Source organism: Drosophila virilis, chromosome 4 (genome assembly GCF_030788295.1).
Source record: "Drosophila virilis strain 15010-1051.87 chromosome 4, Dvir_AGI_RSII-ME, whole genome shotgun sequence".
Classification (NCBI taxonomy): Eukaryota; Metazoa; Arthropoda; class Insecta; order Diptera; family Drosophilidae; genus Drosophila; species Drosophila virilis.
Window position 1 is genome coordinate 11,589,857 of NC_091546.1, and position 26,209 is coordinate 11,616,065.

The window sequence follows — 26,209 nt, forward strand, 5'->3', positions numbered from 1 at the left end:
TGCGGCTTACATAAATCAAAAATTGCGACTCCCGCAATATATGCGATACTTTCCATACGTATATTGCGTATACGTCGAGGTGAATAATGAAATAAATGGATTTCCGACGTGGCATAAAACACGACAATTTTTTAGATATCAAATATTATTTTAATTACCCCAGCTACATTTGCACTGATGAAGATTGATTGATTGATGATAATCGAAAATTGATGGCTCACAGGGCAGGACACGGGACAAATATCGGCAATATCATAAGAATAAAGAACTCTTTAAAGGTTACAATTTGTTTTTTAAATACAAGTGTTTTAATAAAAACGATATTTGACACTTGATGCATAACTTAACCTCTCCTATTCAACGATCATATTGGCAAATTGCTTCTAGCCTACCTAACTTCATATCAGAAGTGTTAGTGTGATTATTAAAAACATTTTACTACATTCAAAGATATTAATATGCATTCACGACTGCCTTTATAAAATCCAATTTGATGCACGCTTTATAAAAACAGTGCTGTTGCCATGTTTTGAGTGCGGATGGCAAATAAAAACAAAGCTAATGAAGCAAAAAAATAACAAAAGGGCTCACACGCATATAACACACACGCAGAAGCCGGCAAGAAAATTGTTTGCATAAAAAAGAGGCAAATAAATACTCGTAAATGCCAATTTATTTATTTTCCTGGTATGCAGGCAAAGCCCGTGCAACATATAAAAAATGTATATAAAGAGAAAACTATTCTTTGTCATTGGTTAAGTGCAAAAGGAGTGCACAACTAACGGCAAATGGGTTGGCCAATTTGGGCTGTCTTTAATATTGCACACTCTCGCAGCTTGACTTTTGGACGTAAACGCTTGAGCTGAAGCTTTACATTGATATTTTGCGTTCATTTTGTAGAGAATCGTGCGGGCCCCTCAAATCTGGGCAATGTCATAAGCCAAATACTGTTGTGCAAGCAAATTACGCCCGATTTCAATGAGGAGGAATTATGCAGCATAACAAAGGACTCGCAGGACATTGCCATGCTGTTATCCGAGTTGCAGGAGTATATGCCGCAGCACGAGGCATATTTGGGTGAGTTTACTGCGCAGTCGCCGCTGCACTTTGCACTTTCACATTTAGCCAGGGTCCAGCCGGAGGCCAAGCGAAATTCTATTACACAGCAAAACGAGAACGAAGGATTATATTCGGCTTGCCGAAGACTTAATACCCTTGCAGATCCAACCTTTTCACAATGCTTTGCGTGTATCCAAGAAGCACATGGAAAATAGTCAATACCGAGTATGGTTAAGATATATTGAAAAACAAAAAAATATTTCATACAAGAACCTACTTTTTGACCGATAGATCCTATGGCGGCTATAAGATATCCGACATATGTACTGCGTGTAACAGAAAGAGGGACTTCATGACGAAAGCTTTATAGCTGAAGGACTATTTCGCATTAAAACAGACAGACGGATATGGCTATATTGGCTTGGCTATTGATACTGATCAAGAATATATATACTGTATGGGATCGAAGATATCTGCTTCTATGCATTACAGATTTTGAGACAAAATTACAATACCCTCTGCAAGGGTATAAAAAGGCACGCAAACTTGCCAACAGCTATTTGAACTTATGTGTTCACATTTCAGTGACACATTCATTAATCAAACTCTGTATGTACATATGGGCGACTCTTTCATTTTGGCAATTACAGAACGCAATGCGGCGCTGGATACAAATACTCCTTGGCCGGCAAAACGACGCCAGAATTATATATGCAAGAACATGAGTCTACTATGCTGCATGTCTCGCCCAAATTATCTCTGAGAGGAGGCCGAAAGTGTTTAATCTTAAATGTTAAACACATACATAAGTGTCACACATTCACACCCACACAGACACACACACTCACACACTACTTGTATCAATTACTAGTGTTTAAGTAAAGCCCATTAAAGGCTAAACACAGAAATTGTAGAGCCTAAGTGTAAAACCACTCAATTAGCATTGTAACCACAGGTTAACGGACTTTCCATACAAAACAAATTTAAGCATAAACTTATATACAAAAATATATATATATGTATAAATTTAGGGGAATTGTGTATAATCAAAGTTAGTTATGCTGCATATACAATACATATTTAATGTAAAAGCTCTCGATTTTGGCATTCCGTATGCCTAAGAGCAATGTTTATAGAAGCGTTATACCAAATTTGAAATCGCAGTTAAATAAGTTAAAGTGGCATTAGCTGAAGGAATTCAATTGTGCTTTAAGCTATAGGGATTCATTTATTGAATTCAAACACTTCGATTCAACCCAGCTAAAACTTTAAAGCTCAGCACACACTTACAGCTAATGTCATTGCTACCTTAACATTTATCCAGCATATAGCAAAGCAGTTAAGACTTTTTAGACCCGTAAATTGTAGCAACTGTATAGAAGTTATTTATTATATATAAACACTATAAAACACATTTTTCAATACACTTACCGTTCAGTTAACATTAAGATTAGACAAGACATTGAGTAAGGTTGGTAAAAAGGTAAAAGGTTAGACGTAGTCTCCAATGATACTAGCATGGTAATTAAATTAAAAGCCTGTACCAGACCTTGCCCTGGAACTGCAACTGCAACTGTCCCTGGGCCTGAGCATGTGTTAGAACAAAAAGCAATCAAATAAAATGTTATTAACTCACCCACACACACACACACAAACACAAACACAAACACACACACACACTACAAGCATCAGTGAAAGCAAAAAAGTCCTTAGGTTTCCGTTAGTTTAATTTAAAGACAAAAACAACAAAGTTGAACTGTGCGCAGTACCTAAAATCAAGCAACAAGTGACCAATAAAAATTATAATTAAAAAGAACTTTTCAGTTTTTACAACTTTAAAATGTCAGTCCTTTAAGAATCATGTTAAATAGTATAACTATCAATTTTAATATTAAATAAATATTAAAAAAAAAAGCACGTCTATTAAAACGCACTTAGTCATTATAACATGTAATTCGACATATATAAATTTCAAACTAGTTTTCTATAGTAATGCTTACATATATTCCACATTATAATTACAATTTAATCGTGTAACGCACAATTTGAGTTAAAGCCAAACATGCTTATTCACTGCGATGCCAAATAAGATTAATTAAATTATATATGCTTTTTTTGTTGCATTTTAAATGCATTCATTTAACACATACGCTGCATATTTTCGGTTAGATGATGTATTCACATACTTTTATTATGTTTCATACGCCCTGTAGCCCTAAAGGCAATTAACGGGAGTATCATACACATGTATCTATGGAAAGGAAATACATAAGAGATTGTTAAACCTAAATACTCAGCGATATTTCAGTTTCTCTTTGCCAAATGATTCCAACTAGACAACGGTTAAAGCCGAATATTTCATAATGTGCTTCAAATATATATTTTACAGACGTTATATTATAACGATCTGATAATTGCCATTTCTATATTTAAGTATGAGACAATATAAGTCCAATTTTGATTATATATACCATTCATATTATGACGCAAAATTTTAAAGGCTATCCTTCTGTTCAGTACTCTCCGCAAGAGTCCTCTTTTAGTTTCTTTTTTTTCAATTTTTTCGTATCTCACGTTTATTGAATATTAATGTAAGGCACAGCACATCACGGCAAATAATTTATTTAAATATTGCTAAGAGTCATTAAAGAATTGAAATCGATTTGCAGCATACACAAAATGAGATAATCAAATAATGTTGAGCATTGGACAATTGCTTGGGCCCACTTTCAATAGCTGAAAGCCAACAATAAAAGCGTGCGAATAAAATATTTAAACTTCAATTTTAATAGTAAATTGTTTGAATGCAACAAAAGATATACACAAAATAAAAATAAAGGTAAATAAATTGTTTGCAAATGTAATTATTTACTTATTTAGTAAATATTCTATTGTAGGCATGAATCAAACACCAAAATACAAATTTATGAGTATATTTATAGAAAAATTGATAGAAAGTTCATAATATTGGGAATTATAATTATTATTAGTCAACTCGTATATATGTACTTGTGTGTATCTAAATATACATACAGTTATACATATATAAATATATATTTAGCACAGTGAAAATTGTTTTAATATACTATATTGCAAATATGAATTCAAATAAATCAAATACACTTAATGTGATTGTTATATGATATTCATATACAAATTCAGTAAATGTTTGTTCATGTTATTTGCAACTAAAAATCTGATCAACTGATAAAACCAATGAAATCCAAATATTTAAAACACAAACCAAATACCAAAACTTTGGGTACCAATCAAATATGAATAAAGATATTTTTAGAGAAACTACACCCTATACCGACTTTTACCTCAGAATTTAATATGCAACAGCAAAACAGTTTCAGTTTGAGTTTTGGACAGCACTAAATTGCTGGCAACGTGTAACATAAAATTTATTACACTTCATAAAAGTGAGCGATTAACGTTTATGGATGTGATTCCATCACGAACCCACATACACACACACACACACACACACACGCAAACAGTCTGACTGCATATAAAATAAAAAGCTTAAAACCTCTCCAGTTACGTGCTGGGGCATTCGTGTTCGACAATAGATACGTCTTAATCAATCTTAAGCTTTTCCTATTCAAGCTAAGGGCAAAAATAACACCCCAACACTCTGTTTAATTTAAACACTAGAACAGAACGGTGGCACCTTTTCAGATCTCTAACTATTCACATATGACACAAGCTGAATAAGACTTTTTAATTATTAGTAAAAATATTACAATATTATTATTAGTATAAAATATTAGATTAACAAGTCAAAGAAATGATTAGAGTATTAATGCTCAAATATATTAAGCCCTGATTACACCTGTAATTGTATTACATAAGAGTTGCGAAAGCCACATTCAATTATCCAGGGTGAAGCTTTAATGAACTTTAATATTGAAGAAAGTTAGGCTTCAAACTCCATTCGTTCACTTAACATAATGTGCTTTCTGTGCTCCCATTAGATTTTTTCTAATATCTGAGTAGGCTATTAAAAGGAAAATGAACGTAGCATAGTCAAATTTTTGTTACTTCTGCACCTAAACGAGATTAATCTTACGTTTATGAACAACTTTCAGTTAGTGTCATTGTAATTAAAGCCATTTCAACTTTGAGTACTATACGCGCACATTTAACCCACCGGCCATGTGATTTGCATGGTCACGTAGGTATGGCGTTAGAAGCTGTATGTAAATTAGTTGTGAAAGTTGCCCCCACTGTCGCTGCCTATGTGTGCAGGGGCACGCACTCGAAACGCCGTCGATTGGCTTTTGATGTGGCGGATGTGGCAGCGGACAGTGCGGTGGGCGGGAGCTCGGCAGCCACATTGAGTACGTGCCGCTTAAACAAAATGCTACACTTACCGCACACTTCGACACCTTTTGCGGCAGAGCAGTAGAGCGGCCAAGCTAGAATCGGGCGTGAGGTGTTAATAGATTTACGTGGTTGCAACGCTGTGGCTGTGGCTTTAAGATTGAGCCAATGTACTTGTTTATTTAAAGATGCCTCAGGAGCCAGTTGACAATGCCACACGCAACACTTGGCCGAGCCTGCGGCTCATTACGCTCAAATAAAACGGCAAATAAAAATAAAAACTAAAACAAAAGGCAAAGACAAAAGCAAAGGAAAGACCATCAACTGACAAACAAGCGAAAAAGTTTTAAAAAGCAAAACAGAAACTGGACATTAATTTTATTTGTATTCGCACTCGCAATGCAGCAAGTCCAAGGACGAGGTCAAAATGGCAGGACAATGCCTCAGCGGCTATGCACCAGATGCGAAGATATTTCGACGGGGCGCTGTCTGGCTGTTTGTGCGTGCGTATGTATGAGTGCGGTTTGTGTGTGTGTGTGTGTGTGTGTCTGTATATGTTTGTGTACGCGCTACAAAACCAAAATAAATGCCAACAAGAATAATTCTTGGCTAATCCGATTTACTGCGCTGCCTGCTTCCACAGCAAACAAAAAATAAGAAAGGAAACCCACTTGATTATATGCCGCCACTGCCATTGTCTACCTACCCTCCGCACCCATTGAGCAGAGCATTTAAGTGGCGGCTGGCTGACCAGCCAGCAAGTTAGCTGCCTGTTTGTTCAATTCACAGTGGTTGAAAATGTAAATTGTCCAGTTAAATGAGCAACAGACATGTTTGAAGAAAATTAAAAGTATATATCAGAAAGTTCTAAAACAAAAAGATTCCAAATCACTTGTGAGGTTCATATATGTATAGAAAAATCACAATAAAAATTTTAACACAAAACAGCTACACTATAACCAAATATAGTTAAAAGCATAGAAAACCTTGACTCAAATGAGATAATCTACAATTAATTGACACAGTTTTTTGACTATTCTCACTGGCAGGTCAATATATCTAATGGTATTTCGTTATTAGCTTTCTTCGAAAAATTTGCCCAACCTTAAAATATTAAACATATATAAGTGTTGACTAACAAATACAATAATCCCATTGCTGTTGTGTGTAAATTTGTTTGTGTGTTTAGTTTTGTGTGGTCTTTTGCTTTTCGTAACAAAATTCTTGACTTTTAAATGCGGTTTTGCGTCTGCGTCTTTTTGTCGCACTTTCTTCCATCCAAAAAAAAAGGCAGGAAAATAAAAAAAAATTCGACACATAATTTTAATGTGGACGTTTTCGTTGTGCTTTCGTTTGCATAATTGAATAATGACAATGCGGCATTCAGGACTCTTATAGAATTATAGACTACGAGTCTTTTTGCGCCGTGGTTTAAGAAAAAGCGCAGTTCTATTATATAAGTAAGCTGAGTTAGGGCTAAAATATGTTTCAGACAGCTGCAGCGTGGTGGAAATAAATAGCGAGTAATGACCTTTTTGGGAAAGAACCATCACGTCGTCATATGCTGCTCCTATACCAACCTATCCAAGCGCCCCTTTTGGGTGGCGACTCTGGGGAATTGAGCATATTCGTGGCATTAAAGCTGAAACTTGTTCGTGCTGCACACATTGGAAGCCCATTATTTATTGTCATTTAATGACGATATATGTCTGATATGATCTCGCCGGGCGCTAAAAGCTTCCGCATGGCGACGTTGAGCAAATAAATCGTCACACGGAGCGTATGCGTAATAAAAACGTTGTTAATGAAGGTAAAACATGTTTAACTACGATAAGCTATAATTTGGGAAGTTAAAGGTGGGTAGACGGTGAGCTTATTGATTTGAGAAGCACTTAGTGTCGCTTAACGAAAGTCGATTCTTGAAAGCGGATGGAATTAAGTCTGTTTCTTTTTGTCGCAAACTTTAAGGAAGCAAGAAACAGACCAGGGAGGGGCATCATAGAAGACGAAATCAAATTTCGCCTCGGTTATGTTAAAAGCTATGCGAGACAACCAAAAGTTTGAAGAGCTAATTTGAAATGCACAAAGAAATTCCAGAGTCAAAGCACTAAAGTCCAAAAAAGCCCACAAAGGAGAATAGTAGCAGGAGCGGCGGAAGGAGCAGACTTTGGAGTGAAGGTGCGAGTTGCATTTAAAAATGCATTCGCGTTACGCCTTGTGTGTGCTTATATGAATTGCATGCGATAAACTTTCTAATTCAATTGTGGCATGCCATAACGTGCTCCAAATTCCTAACTGCGCATTTCAGTTAAATATTCCCGGGACAGCACAACCCACCCAGACAGACTGAGCCAGATGAAGCAAGAGCGAGTTAGTCTGCACTTGGCCACGTATCCAGTTAAAAATAATCAAAATATTATCACAGACAGCTCCATCATGATTTTGGGCTGGACATGTTTACCTAAACGGTGCGGTTCTCTTAATACCCTATGCAGTTGAAGAAGTGTATGCCTGCCTGTAAACCAGCATATACAAGCTGTTTTTTATAAGGAGAAAACTGGGGACTAAATAATCGACTGGATCTAACTACCTGATTATATCTTTAATACATTTAAATTTCTTCGCATTACTGCTTCTAACTTTCATCTGAGTCCATAATTTTTGTCTAAACAAAACCTTTGAAAGTTTAAGAAAAAGTTAAACTATATACGATGTGGGAATGGTTTTCAAAATTGATTGTTATATGAGGATTAAGTCCGTATATCGTATTGCAGATACTAAAGCCAAACAAAAACAATGGACAATTTTAAATTTACTTCGTCATGTGCCTTTCGATGTTTTACTTCTGCTGTCAGTGTAAGTTTACTAAAGCTCTCTTTATTTCAGCATTAAGAATTAAATAGTTGTACAAAATTAAAATTCAATGGGAGGTTAAATATACGATATTATGCTTGCACGAGTTGTACATTTAAAAAGCAATTCGAAAGCCCGCGTAGTCGATATAATTGAGCTTCACATTCTATCTATCCAAAAGAGATGCCACATTTTTAAGACTAGCGCCATCTATTTTAATAAATAACAGCTTGTGAGATCTACTTCTCAATAGGTGGCGCTGATTGGATACAGGGTGCCTAGCCCACGTCCTAAAAGCCAGCTGCAAGGACACGACCCAACTGAGCTTTGAAGCTTTAAGCGTTGGGTTCTTGAGCCAACTAAAACAGGCTGCCCAGTATTAGGTTATATATTTAAATTGGTTTAGTTTTAGAGATTTCGTCGAATAGTTTCATATAAAAAAGTGTTCCAAAATAACAAAATTTTGAATAAACAAACCTATACCTCATTAAACCTACATAAATTAACCAAATCCTTTCATCAACACATAGATGTTGAGCATCAGAAAGCGAATAAACTAACAAAACAGATTCAGGCAAAGAGAAATGTAAATACACCCAAGTACAAGCACCTGACAAAGCGGAAAACATCAACACCAACAGCCGCAAGAACCACAACAAACAAATAAGCAATGAAATGAGGGAACACGCCCCGCACACTGCCCACTTAACCCACCCATTCGTTGGGGAGTAGCCAACACTGACACATGCCACATTCTTCTAACTTGCACATTTCAGTGTGGCACAAGGGCAACAGAATGAGGGAGGGCCAAAGACGTACGAACGGCCATTGGGGCGCACGCCTCAGCGATTTATGTTGAATGTTGTGTAAAGTCCGAAGCCACCAGTGCACATGCCAATTGCAATTGAGGCGTGGAATAAGGGGGATTTCACGCACTCCTTACAAGAAAAGTGTGTGTTAACGTGAAAGGAGAGAGTTTGCATCCAAGTGCAGCGTCTAAATTTAAAGAATTTACATAAGAAATATTAGTTTTTGGTAGATTTCAAGAGTTCCACAAGATTTTAAATTAAATAAGTGCATAAATACATTTATTTAAAGTAAGAGCTATGCGTTGGTATAACGACCCCTTTGGAGGTCATTAAACTACGCCGCTGCTCAACACTTTTTTTATGCTTTGGCGGACGCAGTTTATGCGACCCGGAAGTTGCTCGTAATTTTGTTTCCGCCTGATTTACAAATATTTGCATGGCAAAACATTTTTCAACTGCAAAAAAAGACCAAACAACAAATAAGCAAACAGAAAACAAAAAACACTAATAAAAACTAAAGGAAATTTAAGCCGAAACCGAAATGGCAAGGAAATGTAAAATGTAAAACGAAAAGTTGTTGAAATGCATTTTGCCAAACTTGTGGCTTTTTCTGTGGTCAGTTGCCTGAGCGACTGACTGAGTAAACAGATGATGCATAAATGAAAGTGTGGCTTCGTCTCCAAGTACACAAAACATAGACATTCAAATTGCGCCTGTAGTTGGTGTGGGTTACCCAATCAATGACCGAAGATGTCTATCGATAAAGCTTTCAATTTTACCTGATTGATTTTGCATTTGAAATTAAATGTACTCAATGTTATATCCAAGCTTAGTTGCAATTACAATTCAAAATGCCTTAAGCATGTTTTCATTAATATGCGGGAATATTAAAAACTGCTAAATAAATCAACTGTTGTGTATTACTCACGATTAAGCTAATTGCATTGGACAATTGAAATTTAAGATGGTATAAGAAGGAAGATTTAGTCGGGACAAATTATTATTAGGTAAAAACTGAAAATAATCAAATTATTAAAGAATATATAATGACTAGAAAACGAGCGGGAAAAAAACATTAATAAAAAAGTAAAGAACTGTTTAATAGTAAGTAGATAGATGGAAAGTTACCAACCCGGTGGAGGAATTTCATATTCTGTCCGACCAAATATGCCCCCTCTCATAGCTGGGCTTGGTCAGTGACAATGCGAAGGAGGAGAGCAAGATCGTTAAAAATGGTACAAGCTTTTGTAATCCAAGCATAATACACGAAAAGAATTGTCCATAAAGGGCGATAATTCCTGGTCTGAAATGAAAAATTCTTAAAATGCTTTACAAAACTTGAGGCATAGCTTGTGATCGGCTCACTGACCGATTGAGTGAATACATAAATAGGTTCATGGTTCAAGCCCGAGCTTCTAGCTTGTTAGGTCAGTCAATGTATATTTCCAAGTGCTGATTATGTCTGCTTCAGGAAGGAATTGGCACTGTTGCAACTAAATAAGATTTTTCCCCATTTAGTTGCCCCACACGTTTCGCTCGCTGCCAAACTCTATTTGTGCTGCACATAAACAAGCTGCCCGAGCAGCTGCACTTGACTAAACAATACACAAACTTTACTTCAATGCACAGGCACACATACACACACACTCATACATTCATTCATACATCGCTGCGTTGATGGCAGCTTACAGCGAAAACTGAAATTCGATTTCCAGTCATGCCACACCACACTCGAATGCCAAAATTGAGACGATGCCAAAAGGAGCTGACTGATACTCTCTGGGCTGCTCATAATCCCCTATACTATGTATATGTCTGTGTATGCCATATCTAAAGATGGACTCTCTCACACACACACACACACACATACGGGATACCACAATAAGCGAAAGTTACAAGACGCTTGGGTGCCTGTGAAATTCCCAGCTGGAGAGTTTGCTGCCTGCACATGATTCTCGGCCAGTTGTCGCTCAAGCACGCAGCCAATCAATATCAATCGCAATTCAATTTCAATTTCAACTTCAAGCAGCGCCAGAAGTCAGCCAGCTATTGCAATTGTTCCTGCGATACCCTGTAAACATAAGCAAGAGAAGATCTAGTACGATAAACCAGAATTTATAGTCTAGAGTCCTTAAGAAAATTTAAAAAATTAGCTCAGCAATGTATTTATTACATACTACAGTTATAAAAAAAATGTTAATGCTTTTAGCTCCATTAGCTTAGTCAGCGAAAGAGGCAGAAACAGAAAAGGAGAAGGGATGCAGAGAAAACTAACACAGTTTTCCTATTATATTATATAATTATTTTATTTTAATATAAAATAATATTAAAAATATATTTAATTATAAATTGAAATGGTCTTTAATAGAATAGTAAATGTTATTATGTACCTCTGAAGGGTATCTACCAGACGCGATACATAGACGACGCCTTCTACGTGTTGTTGTCGTCTGCCTTTTGCGATTTGAAAAATAGCAAAGTGCACTTTGCAGCAGCAGCAACAACAGCAGTAGCAGTTGCCAGTAAATTACTTAAGGGGAGATTTGTGTGCTCTAGAAGCGAAGTTGCAGCAGCAGCAGCAGCGGCAACTGGCGCACATAATGAGGCAGCTGCGTACAACGAAAGCCAAGCAGCCAAAACTACGAAACTGTGAGACTGTCAGACCAGTCAACCAGATTGCTTGGCACGCTGACGAGATTGAGGACAGCAATGGCAACTGGGAATGAGCTGAAGGAAGGATGCAAGCAGCAGCAGCAGCCGAAGCCGAACGAGCTGCATCTAAACTAAACTGATTTGTGGGCCATGCTCCACGCTCTGCATGCAGATCTCGAATGCAGCTGAGACGGCGCCAATGTTTGCGTGAATTTGCGCCCGATTTGTTGCCCATCAAACGAGCGCCGTAATTTTGCGTGTGATTAATGCACGCTGGCAAATGCATTTTGGCCTGTCAAAGGAGCCAACGGCAGCCGCTTGATAAATGCGCAGCTGATGAAGCAACAGGCAAACTTGCGAGTAGTGACTGCAGCTTCTTAAGCGCCAATGACACTTGCTGAAACAGGCAAAATTACAAGGAAAAGGGAAAAGAGCATAATGATGATGAACTTTTAAACGGATTTCAAAGCGCTTTTTTAGAAGAGAAAAGATATTAAATGGAGCTTAGGGTGATCTTATAAAGCATTTTCAAACTTTTATATGCAGAAACGAAGGTATATTAGAGCTTTAAGAAGTTTTTTAGAATAAGCAATTGCAAATTGAGATTAATTCATCGCTTGATATGTTCTTGAAAAAAGACTTTTAGAAATGATATTAAGAAAGGAGAATGAAATTATTATATATATTCAACTTTTAGCTTTTAGCTCATACTTTGCTTGAACGTTCATCTTCTTTCTTTTTACATAAACTGTGTAAAGTGTTTGTGTACTAGGCCACATTTTAGAAAATTTGTCCAACCTATGTACCTATGCCACCTTTCAATTTCATTGGTCATCAAGCATTTATTTGAATCTTACTTGTTGACCAATATCAAAAGAATTTATTGACAGTTTCTTTTTTGTCCCAACTTTGTGCTAGAGAGAGGATTCAGGAAAATGCCAAGACTTTAGAACGCCATGCAATTGATGCTCTTTAGTTCAATGACATTTTGTACGGTTTTTGTTATTCACTGTCCCTTTTTTGCCCACACTATAAGCCAATGTCATTGAAGTGCAGTATGCAAATTATGCAACTTTTTACAAAACTTTCGCTTTGACGGTACCGACAGCAAAAAAGTTTTGCTGTCATTAGCAAGCGTCACATCACATAAAAGGCAAACTCATAAAACGGCAGACAGAACTAGAAGACAAACAATGCCAGGGTAAGCGCAGGACAATGGGGCACTAAAACGAACACAACGAAGCAAATAGACTGGCTGCACTTGCTAACAAGGACACAAAATAAGAGTGAAACTTACACCTACAGCCAACTTAATAATAAAATCAACAAAATGGCAGCAAACAGTAGCAGAGACAACATCCACAGACAGCCACGCCTCCTGCTGCGAACTGCAGCTCGTCCTTGCAAGGTCTTGTCTAGTGGCTGTGCAAATAGTGTAGCATACGTAATGGCGCCGGCTGTCCGCCTGCCCCGTAAAATGCTTAAAACAATGATAATGCCAAACCAAAATAGATATCAAATACAGTTAGAGGGTGGAAGCGTGTCTATATTACAGCAACCTGTTAACTCTTGGGCTCTAATTGAGTTGCCGGTTACATGAAAACAAACAAATTCCGCTTTAGCCTTGCCATAAGCTTCTATTATCTCTGTGAGAGGCGGCAGAAACACCTGCACATCGACATAAGGGTAAGCTCTGAATTTTTAATAGCCGAAATAATACGATTGTGTTGGCTTGCAAAATCAGTTTTTTCTTTATATTTTTGGCTAGTGAATTTTATCTTGATTATAGATTCCAGATCATAGAAACTATTAATTAAAGCATTCTACCAGACCTCTTAACATTTCAATCGTTTTTTTATAATCTGTTTCTATACCAATTCGATAAGCATTCTTTCTAGTCGACCCCGTTTATTGGGCATATTTCGAGGTACTTCAGTAAGCGTTGCATTCCTGTTGTCGTCACAATATCACAATTTGGGCAGTAATGCTGAAATTTGGTAGGTTTCTTATTTATAAGAGTATTTCGTGAGTATCCGTGAGTATTCGAACTATTATGCTGTAAAATTGCACATTCATGCATAAAGCTAAATATACTTCAATTTGAATGGGTTCAACTGGGACATAAAAGTCTTTGAAGAGAATGCTGACAGCGGATGCAATCAGGCAAACGTAATATCGACAATTACATTAAGTTGCATACAGAACCAGAAGCTGCATGCAAAGAAAGCCAAATGCAGACAGTTACTGAGGTGCCACAGCCCAGCAACTGCAACTTGCAACCACAATGCAAAACCAACAATAACAAGAACACGTTAAGCACATGGCTAGAAGGTGGCAGGTTGCACGGGGCAGGCGGTAGGGGATAGGTGGCATGGAAGCCATTGCGGAAATCCTGGCAAAACACAAAAATATTTTCTACCAAATTTACAATATGAAGTGGCTGGCTTCAAGTTGCTTGAGTTGCTGCCAAAGGTGTCTTGCTTATATTTATACAACATACATCCAAACATACATCCAAAAACACACATGCACACACACACACACACACACACATAGCTGTCGCACTTCATTGCGTTGACAAAACCCAAGCGTAGCAGGTCGGCACTACAAATGGCATATGGCACTCCGCTGGAGCTAAAACACCCACACTCTCTCACAGACACATACACACACAGTCAATTGCTATTATTGTTGCATATTGTTGCTTTGTTGCCGCTGAAAGCATTTTGTACATAATTTTCAATTTTCATGCATGTTTTGCCATTTGGCTTGCTAAGTAGCATTGCGAATGCGAATTGTTGTATAATATTCCTGCCTGTTTTCGATTACCTAAACGTGTGGGTTTTTGTGTTGTGTAAAAGCATGCTTTATCCAAAAGTATGCATTGAAAATTTTATTTTATTTTTTCTGTGCAACAAGCATGGCATTCGAATTGCTTTATAAAAAATAAATAATAATTGCTGTTATTTAATAACTCAATATCTGTGCCCAAATGCGAAGAAATTGTATGTACATTTCACTGAAAAAATCTTTATTTGTGGTTTTGATTTCTATAAATATCTAAGGTTACATTTTCCATCCATGTGTTGTAAGGGTTCGAAATTATGATTGTAGAGGTTCTACACTTAATAATGAACTAAAAAAAAAAAAAAACAGTTAAATAATAAGCTATATAAAAATGTTGCTCGGCTGTTCATTAATCAGATAGTCCAATACAGGGTTCGATTTAAGATATATTAAAAAAAAAATTCAGTTCAAGCCCGGCTTAAAGCAATGGCAAAATTAATAATTCAGCAATTAGAATTTTTTGCGAACTTCCATTTACTCCAGATCCAAAACATTATAATTTGTGAGAGGCAAAGCGCAACTGAATGTCTGTGTAAATTAGAGAGCATGACAGAGCATCAGTTATCAAAGTCTGTTTACTCAAGTTATTTTTTCCTTCTTATCAGCTGCATAGTTCTGCCCATATTTCAGCTCACTTTTCACTTCTTGGCCGTTGCTTTGAGCACTTTGAGAACGCGGTCATGTCAATAAATGAACGCTGAGCTATTTACAAAGCATTAAATTGTAATTTTTTTAATTACACACAAAAGATTTAATGGCTGCTGTGGTAATAACGCACAACAGACGTTGCCAACCGAGTTACCAACGGATACTCACACACATACACACACAGGCACTCACACCGCCTATTACTGGCAGCTGATTAAAAAGCATGGCGCGGAAAAGTATGCAACGCTTAATTACATAAACGGCTGCGCCTGAAGCTGCATGAAATACTGAACATGAAGGAAAGCGAGCAGTAAGCAGTAAGCAGCTGTAGCAGTAGCAGTAGCCGTAGCAGTAGCCAGCATCCTGGTTAAGTCTATCCCAGATATATGGCAGCGCTCTGACACGCTCAATATAGTGTATAGAGAGCAAGTGAGATGGCGCGACTCAAGCTGGCGTGCAAAATCGAGATAATAAGAAAATGGCGAAAATTAAATTGTTTTTGTGCGCGCGCCAAGTGACCAATTAAAGTGAACTGGCAAAAAGTCTTCGACGCGCTCGCTTTCCCTTCCCCTTAGACAAGCTAAACCAACACAGCCGTCGTGATGGGTAGGGGGGAAACGCCACAAAAGTCTTTGCCACTCTGGTTGCCACTCGTCCATTTTTTTGCAACTGAGATTTTTATCTGAAAGTATGCGTTGTCCCCAGCCCCTGGCCACCCCTCCCCTCTCGTGACATGTCTGTTTGTTTAGTTGTAAAATCATTTTGAGATTTCTAATGATGCCAGCACCGTGGCAATGTGCGCCGCAATGAACAGCAATGAAAGAGCAAACTAAATTAGCGCCGCGGGCCTCTCAACAACAGTCAACAGTTGCACCCGAGTCGTAAATAAAAGTTGGTCAGAACTAATATGCCGGCAAGTTTGTGGGGCCCACAAATCTTCAGCAAAGCAAAGGCTCGGCCTGCAGTGGCACACTCTGCTACCGGTTCAAGGGTTCCAGCACGCCCTACACCTTTCGCTGTTTGCTTGCTGTTGTGACTGCAGCGCTCCGTTGTTATACCCTGTAATCACGCAATGAAGCTGTAAGCTGTAGCCAAAATTTGTTGTGAGAAATTTAAAAAAAAAACAAGGTGGTGTCAACCGACATTACGAAACAACTTCTCGACTTGAGATTGGATTCGTAAGCCAGTTTTTTTTTGCATCATTGGTTTGACATTTGCATTGAAACACCTAAATGAAAGCATTAAATTTCTCATTTATGGGCAGCCGTTCTTATTACACATTCAGAATTTATGGGTGGTCGTTTTTATATTATATTTCTGTGTACAAAATGCTAGCTTTGACAACTACGCAAAATTTACATCTACCAAATAATGAATAATATAAATATGAAAAACCTAATGGCTCGTTCGCTGCAAAGAAAAAACTGAATACATTTTCGCGGGTGGATGTTTGTTCGGTTCGATGCTGGCTTGCAGCCTGGCTTTTTTAGGATCTGTTAAGCACATTTTAAGTTGGAAGAAACTTTAATTTTACCTAATCGTTCGTAACTTTAGTCTTAATTGCTCCGCATGAATACCAAGCTGGGCTTCATTTTAAAGCACGGCTTTTAGATGTTTACAGGGTATCTTTTAGTCCATCGTACTCCGTTGATTTTCTCTTATAGATTTTGTTGCTATTCTTGTTTTTCGTGTGCTGTTTGTTGCCAACACTCTAATTACCGCAATTAATTATGCTGCCTGCTGAACGAGCCGACTCCAGCTCATTCCCCCTCTCTCTCTCTCTCTCTCTCTCTCTCTCTCTCGCTCTCTCCTGACAGCGAGGGAATTGAGCGGGAATAAACTTTTTGTTGTTGTTTTTGTTGGATGACTTGGTTTTTGACTAAAAGTTTAGCCCAACTGAATGTGTGTGCATCACGTGTGTGTGTTTGAGTGTGTGCACGTGTGTGTGTATTCCACAGTGCACATTTTAAACAGCATTTATTCAGAGGCTGTTTTTTGGAACAGGGCCGCGCTTGTGCTGGTTTCTCAAAGCGCATATCAAATGCACAGAGCGCCAATTAAATTAGTTTAGTTGAAAAGCTCTTAAAGCCGAAAGTTCTGTTGCCTAGAAATATGTTGGATTTGGTTTGGTCTAAATAATCAACGATGCAGCTCAAATGGATTTAATAAAATTTGTATGCATACAAATGGTACTTACGTAGATGTATATGAAAACATATAAGTATAACCTGTTAATTGAAAGAAAAAACTTAGTTTTAATAACATTAAAACATACCGGATCGATTTTTTCTATTTTATGCTTGACTGAAAACTGCAAGTTCCTGTCTCTATATACATTTATCTAACTTTCTCCATCTCTTTGAAATAAAATAAAGCTTCCCATTCTTTTATGCCTCTGGAAATGGAAACTACAAATCCAAATTGAAAAGGCAGCCGCCTTGAGAATGATGCAAGCATTTTGCCTAAATTTAAAGCTGCATTTCTGACGTCTGCATGTTACATCGGCACATATATGCTATGTATATATATACATCCATATATGTGTGTGTGTGTGTATGTGTGTGTATGTGTATGTGTGTGAGTGCCATCGATAAGGCGAATGAAAAGAGGACGAAAAACTCGCGCTGACATGAAAATGGCATTGGCTTAATAAACTCGAACAACAGCTGAAATGGCAGCTGCAGTTTTCAATGCTGGCGAAAGGGACTTTACGCGCACAGGCCGAAAAAAAATAAGAGCTAAAGTGCGCGAAGTAACTTTGGTCGATAGTGATATACCCTATATACATATATTCTGAAGCTAGACTAATAGAATGACCATCTGATTGGTCATCAATGTGAAACTTAAAGAGTTTTAATATTTTTTACACTTCTTTCCCTCTATAGTCTGCATGAGTAAGAAGACGGTGTTGCAATATATATAATTAACCCATCAATTTTTAACTTACTTGAATGCCAATTGATAGTAGGGATCTGTGCGAATTAAAAAAGATATAATATTTTAATATCAGATATTCGAGATATTCAAAAAAACCCTTTAGAAATGGTTAACTACAAACGAATCCTTTGTTGGTCAAAAACCTTTTTTGAACCCATCGATTTTTAATTTGTTAAAATACAATTTGATAGTAGGGAGCCGTATGAATTTAAAAAGGAATAACATTTAAAAATCGGACCATATTTAACTGAGATATTAAAAAAATATCATCAAGTTTCAATTTTGAACCGACCCCGATTTTGAAAAAAACGTGATGTAACCCCTTGCTATTTTGTCGATTTGGGCCAAAATTTAGATTTTCAGCTTTTCGATGCCGATCGATAGTACTGATCCTTACGAGTCCGAAATGGTACAAAATTCCAAAATCTGACATTATTTGGCCGAGATATGTCAAAAAATCATCAAACAAGGTTGATATTACAAACACATCGGTTTTTGGTCAACAGCATTTTTGAACCCATCGATTTTAAATTTATTCAAATGCAATTTGATAGTAGGGATCCGTACGAATTTTATAAGGTATAAAATTTAAATATAAGATCATAATTAACCGAGATATTAAGAAAAAAAATATCATCAAATAAGTTTCAATTTATGAACCGACCTCGATTTTGAAAAAAACGTAATGTAACCTCTTGCTATTTTGTCGATTTGGTCCAAAATTTAGATGTGCTTTTAATGTCAGCGTAATTTGATGATTTTTTTGAATATCTCGGCCAAATAATGTCAGATTTTCAAATTTTATACCATTTTGGACTCGTTAGGATCAGTACTATCCACTGGCAAAATAGAAAATCTAAATTTTGACCCAAATCGGCCAAAATGGCAAGGGGTTACATCACGTTTTTTATCAAAATCGGGGTCGGTTCGAAAATCAAACCTTTTTTGATGATTTTTTTTTAGTTTCTCGGGCAAATAAAGTCTGATTTTCAAATATTATACCTTTCTGAATTTGTTCGAATCCTTATTGTAAATTGGCATTCAAACAAATTGAAAATCGACGGCTTACAAAAAGATGTGGACCCGAAAATGATTCGTTTGTAAAGTCAACCTTTCCTTATGATTTTTTTGAATATCTCGGCCATATAAAGTCAGATTTTCAAATTTTATACAATTTTGGACTCGTAAGGATCAGTACTATCCACTGGCATCAAGAAATAGAAAATCTAAATTTTGACCAAAATCGGCCAAAATGGCAAGGGGTTACATCACGTTTTTTTTATCAAAATCGGGGTCGGTTCGAAAATCAAACCTTTTTTGATGATTTTTTTTGAGTTTCTCGGGCCAATAAAGTCTGATTTTCAAATATTATACCTTTTTGTATTTGTACGAATCCCTATTGTCAATTGGCATTCAAACAAATTAAAAATCGACGGGTTACAAAAAGATGTGGACCCGAAAATGATTCGTTTGTAAAGTCAACCTTTCCTTATGATTTTGAATATCTCGGCCAAAAATGTCAGATTTTCAAATTTTATACCATTTTGGACTCGTAAGGATCAGTACTATCCACTGGCATCAAGAAATAGAAAATCTAAATTTTGACCCAAATCGGCCAAAATGGCAAGGGGTTACATCACGTTTTTTATCAAAATCGGGGTCGGTTCGAAAATCAAACCTTTTTTGATGATTTTTTTTTAGTTTCTCGGGCAAATAAAGTCTGATTTTCAAATATTATACCTTTTTGAATTTGTTCGAATCCCTATTGTAAATTGGCATTCAAACAAATTGAAAATCGACGGGTTACAAAAAGATGTGGACCCGAAAATGATTCGTTTGTAAAGTCAACCTTTCCTTATGATTTTTTTGAATATCTCGGCCATATAAAGTCAGATTTTCAAATTTTATACCATTTTGGACTCGTTAGGATCCGTACTATCCACTGGCATCAAAAATAGAAAATCTAAATTTTGACCCAAATCGGCCAAAATGGCAAGGGGTTACATCACGTTTTTTATCAAAATCGGGGTCGGTTCGAAAATCAAACCTTTTTTGATGATTTTTTTTGAGTTTCTCGGGCAAATAAAGTCTGATTTTCAAATATTATACCTTTTTGAATTTGTTCGAATCCTTATTGTAAATTGGCATTCAAACAAATTGAAAATCGACGGGTTACAAAAAGATGTGGACCCGAAAATGATTCGTTTGTAAAGTCAACCTTTCCTTATGATTTTTTTGAATATCTCGGCCATATAAAGTCAGATTTTCAAATTTTATACCATTTTGGACTCGTAAGGATCAGTACTATCCACTGGCATCAAGAAATAGAAAATCTAAATTTTGACCCAAATCGGCCAAAATGGCAAGGGGTTACATCACGTTTTTTATCAAAATCGGGGTCGGTTCGAAAATCAAACCTTTTTTGATGATTTTTTTTGAGTTTCTCGGGCAAATAAAGTCTGATTTTCAAATATTATACCTTTTTGAATTTGTACGAATCCCTATTGTCAATTGGCATTCAAACAAATTGAAAATCGACGGGTTACAAAAAGATGTGGACCCGAAAATGATTCGTTTGTAAAGTCAACCTTTCCTTATGATTTTTTTGAATATCTCGGCCAAATAATGTCAGATTTTCAAATTTTATACCATTTTGGACTCGTAAGGATCAGTACTATCCACTGGCATCAAAAAATAGAAAATCTAAATTTTGACCCAAATCGGCCAAAATGGCAAGGGGTTACATCACGTTTTTTATCAAAATCGGGGTCGGTTCGAAAATCAAACCTTTTTTGATGATTTTTTTTGAGTTTCTCGGGCAAATAAAGTCTGATTTTCAAATATTATACCTTTTTGAATTTGTACGAATCCCTATTGTCAATTGGCATTCAAACAAATTGAAAATCGACGGGTTACAAAAAGATGTGGACCCGAAAATGATTCGTTTGTAAAGTCAACCTTTCCTTATGATTTTTTTGAATATCTCGGCCAAATAATGTCAGATTTTCAAATTTTATACCATTTTGGACTCGTAAGGATCAGTACTATCCACTGGCATCAAAAAATAGAAAATCTAAATTTTGACCCAAATCGGCCAAAATGGCAAGGGGTTACATCACGTTTTTTATCAAAATCGGGGTCGGTTCGAAAATCAAACCTTTTTTGATGATTTTTTTTGAGTTTCTCGGGCAAATAAAGTCTGATTTTCAAATATTATACCTTTTTGTATTTGTACGAATCCCTATTATCAATTGGCATTCAAACAAATTAAAAATCGATGGGTTACAAAAAGATGTGGACCCGAAAATGATTCGTTTGTAAAGTCAACCTTTCCTTATGATTTTTTTGAATATCTCGGCCAAATAATGTCAGATTTTCAAATTTTATACCATTTTGGACTCGTAAGGATCAGTACTATCCACTGGCATCAAGAAATAGAAAATCTAAATTTTGACCCAAATCGGCCAAAATGGCAAGGGGTTACATCACGTTTTTTATCAAAATCGGGGTCGGTTCGAAAATCAAACCTTTTTTGATGATTTTTTTTGAGTTTCTCGGGCAAATAAAGTCTGATTTTCAAATATTATACCTTTTTGTATTTGTACGAATCCCTATTATCAATTGGCATTCAAACAAATTAAAAATCGATGGGTTACAAAAAGATGTGGACCCGAAAATGATTCGTTTGTAAAGTCAACCTTTCCTTATGATTTTTTTGAATATCTCGGCCAAATAATGTCAGATTTTCAAATTTTATACCATTTTGGACTCGTAAGGATCAGTACTATCCACTGACATCAAAAATAGAAAATCTAAATTTTGACCCAAATCGGCCAAAATGGCAAGGGGTTACATCACGTTTTTTATCAAAATCGGGGTCGGTTCGAAAATCAAACCTTTTTTGATGATTTTTTTTGAGTTTCTCGGGCAAATAAAGTCTGATTTTCAAATATTATACCTTTTTGAATTTGTACGAATCCCTATTGTAAATTGGCATTCAAACAAATTGAAAATCGACGGGTTACAAAAAGATGTGGACCCGAAAATGATTCGTTTGTAAAGTCAACCTTTCCTTATGATTTTTTTGAATATCTCGGCCAAATAATGTCAGATTTTCAAATTTTATACCATTTTGGACTCGTAAGGATCAGTACTATCCACTGGCATCAAAAAATAGAAAATCTAAATTTTGACCCAAATCGGCCAAAATGGCAAGGGGTTACATCACGTTTTTTATCAAAATCGGGGTCGGTTCGAAAATCAAACCTTTTTTGATGATTTTTTTTGAGTTTCTCGGGCAAATAAAGTCTGATTTTCAAATATTATACCTTTTTGTAATTTGTACGAATCCCTATTATCAATTGGCATTCAAACAAATTAAAAATCGATGGGTTACAAAAAGATGTGGACCCGAAAATGATTCGTTTGTAAAGTCAACCTTTCCTTATGATTTTTTTGAATATCTCGGCCAAATAATGTCAGATTTTCAAATTTTATACCATTTTGGACTCGTAAGGATCAGTACTATCCACTGGCATCAAAAAATAGAAAATCTAAATTTTGACCCAAATCGGCCAAAATGGCAAGGGGTTACATCACGTTTTTTATCAAAATCGGGGTCGGTTCGAAAATCAAACCTTTTTTGATGATTTTTTTTGAGTTTCTCGGGCAAATAAAGTCTGATTTTCAAATATTATACCTTTTTGAATTTGTACGAATCCCTATTATAAATTGGCATTCAAACAAATTAAAAATCGAAGGGTTACAAAAAGATGTGGACCCGAAAATGATTCGTTTGTAAAGTCAACCTTTCCTTATGATTTTTTTGAATATCTCGGCCAAATAATGTCAGATTTTCAAATTTTATACCATTTTGGACTCGTAAGGATCAGTACTATCCACTGGCATCAAAAAATAGAAAATCTAAATTTTGACCCAAATCGGCCAAAATGGCAAGGGGTTACATCACGTTTTTTATCAAAATCGGGGTCGGTTCGAAAATCAAACCTTTTTTGATGATTTTTTTTTAGTTTCTCGGGCAAATAAAGTCTGATTTTCAAATATTATACCTTTTTGAATTTGTTCGAATCCCTATTGTAAATTGGCATTCAAACAAATTGAAAATCGACGGGTTACAAAAAGATGTGGACCCGAAAATGATTCGTTTGTAAAGTCAACCTTTCCTTATGATTTTTTTGAATATCTCGGCCAAATAATGTCAGATTTTCAAATTTTATACCATTTTGGACTCGTAAGGATCAGTACTATCCACTGGCATCAAGAAATAGAAAATCTAAATTTTGACCCAAATCGGCCAAAATGGCAAGGGGTTACATCACGTTTTTTATCAAAATCGGGGTCGGTTCGAAAATCAAACCTTTTTTGATGATTTTTTTTGAGTTTCTCGGGCAAATAAAGTCTGATTTTCAAATATTATACCTTTTTGAATTTGTACGAATCCCTATTATCAATTGGCATTCAAACAAATTGAAAATCGACGGGTTACAAAAAGATGTGGACCCGAAAATGATTCGTTTGTAAAGTCAACCTTTCCTTATGATTTTTTTGAATATCTCGGCCAAATAATGTCAGATTTTCAAATTTTATACCATTTTGGACTCGTAAGGATCAGTACTATCCACTGGCATCAAAAAATAGAAAATCTAAATTTTGACCCAAATCGGCCAAAATGGCAAGGGGTTACATCACGTTTTTTATCAAAATCGGGGTCGGTTCGAAAATCAAACCTTTTTTGATGATTTTTTTTTAGTTTCTCGGGCAAATAAAGTCTGATTTTCAAATATTATACCTTTTTGAATTTGTACGAATCCCTATTATCAATTGGCATTCAAACAAATTGAAAATCGATGGGTTACAAAAAGATGTGGACCCGAAAATGATTCGTTTGTAAAGTCAACCTTTCCTTATGATTTTTTTGAATATCTCGGCCAAATAATGTCAGATTTTCAAATTTTATACCATTTTGGACTCGTAAGGATCAGTACTATCCACTGGCATCTAAAAATAGAAAATCTAAATTTTGACCCAAATCGGCCAAAATGGCAAGGGGTTACATCACGTTTTTTATCAAAATCGGGGTCGGTTCGAAAATCAAACCTTTTTTGATGATTTTTTTTTAGTTTCTCGGGCAAATAAAGTCTGATTTTCAAATATTATACCTTTTTGAATTTGTACGAATCCCTATTATCAATTGGCATTCAAACAAATTAAAAATCGATGGGTTACAAAAAGATGTGGACCCGAAAATGATTCGTTTGTAAAGTCAACCTTTCCTTATGATTTTTTTGAATATCTCGGCCAAATAATGTCAGATTTTCAAATTTTATACCATTTTGGACTCGTAAGGATCAGTACTATCCACTGGCATCAAAAAATAGAAAATCTAAATTTTGACCCAAATCGGCCAAAATGGCAAGGGGTTACATCACGTTTTTTATCAAAATCGGGGTCGGTTCGAAAATCAAACCTTTTTTGATGATTTTTTTTTAGTTTCTCGGGCAAATAAAGTCTGATTTTCAAATATTATACCTTTTTGAATTTGTACGAATCCCTATTATCAATTGGCATTCAAACAAATTGAAAATCGACGGGTTACAAAAAGATGTGGACCCGAAAATGATTCGTTTGTAAAGTCAACCTTTCCTTATGATTTTTTTGAATATCTCGGCCAAATAATGTCAGATTTTCAAATTTTATACCATTTTGGACTCGTAAGGATCAGTACTATCCACTGGCATCAAAAAATAGAAAATCTAAATTTTGACCCAAATCGGCCAAAATGGCAAGGGGTTACATCACGTTTTTTATCAAAATCGGGGTCGGTTCGAAAATCAAACCTTTTTTGATGATTTTTTTTGAGTTTCTCGGGCAAATAAAGTCTGATTTTCAAATATTATACCTTTTTGAATTTGTACGAATCCCTATTATCAATTGGCATTCAAACAAATTGAAAATCGACGGGTTACAAAAAGATGTGGACCCGAAAATGATTCGTTTGTAAAGTCAACCTTTCCTTATGATTTTTTTGAATATCTCGGCCAAATAATGTCAGATTTTCAAATTTTATACCATTTTGGACTCGTAAGGATCAGTACTATCCACTGGCATCAAAAAATAGAAAATCTAAATTTTGACCCAAATCGGCCAAAATGGCAAGGGGTTACATCACGTTTTTTATCAAAATCGGGGTCGGTTCGAAAATCAAACCTTTTTTGATGATTTTTTTTGAGTTTCTCGGGCAAATAAAGTCTGATTTTCAAATATTATACCTTTTTGAATTTGTACGAATCCCTATTATCAATTGGCATTCAAACAAATTAAAAATCGACTGGGTTACAAAAAGATGTGGACCCGAAAATGATTCGTTTGTAAAGTCAACCTTTCCTTATGATTTTTTTGAATATCTCGGCCAAATAATGTCAGATTTTCAAATTTTATACCATTTTGGACTCGTAAGGATCAGTACTATCCACTGACATCAAAAATAGAAAATCTAAATTTTGACCCAAATCGGCCAAAATGGCAAGGGGTTACATCACGTTTTTTATCAAAATCGGGGTCGGTTCGAAAATCAAACCTTTTTTGATGATTTTTTTTGAGTTTCTCGGGCAAATAAAGTCTGATTTTCAAATATTATACCTTTTTGAATTTGTACGAATCCCTATTATCAATTGGCATTCAAACAAATTGAAAATCGACGGGTTACAAAAAGATGTGGACCCGAAAATGATTCGTTTGTAAAGTCAACCTTTCCTTATGATTTTTTTGAATATCTCGGCCAAATAATGTCAGATTTTCAAATTTTATACCATTTTGGACTCGTAAGGATCAGTACTATCCACTGGCATCAAAAAATAGAAAATCTAAATTTTGACCCAAATCGGCCAAAATGGCAAGGGGTTACATCACGTTTTTTATCAAAATCGGGGTCGGTTCGAAAATCAAACCTTTTTTGATGATTTTTTTTTAGTTTCTCGGGCAAATAAAGTCTGATTTTCAAATATTATACCTTTTTGAATTTGTACGAATCCCTATTATCAATTGGCATTCAAACA

The 26,209-nt window shown here is 35.9% G+C and overlaps 1 protein-coding gene across 4 annotated transcripts in view; it reads left to right on the plus strand.

Moving 5' to 3' along the window:
- Positions 1 to 26,209, plus strand: part of dcma (decima) — a 74,431-nt gene that overhangs the window by 29,238 nt on the left and 18,984 nt on the right. The window contains exons 5-6 of one of the 4 annotated variants that reach the window (XM_002052091.4): positions 901 to 1,077; positions 1,710 to 4,373. The exons of 2 other annotated variants lie outside the window; for them this stretch is intronic. In XM_002052091.4, coding sequence (XP_002052127.1) covers positions 901 to 1,077; positions 1,710 to 1,822 — 290 coding nt within the window. In that variant the 3' untranslated portion in view covers positions 1,823 to 4,373. Of the gene's footprint in view, positions 1 to 900; positions 1,078 to 1,709; positions 4,374 to 26,209 lie in introns of those variants that run through there. One more of the 4 variants, XM_032438320.2, reaches the window with a different exon arrangement.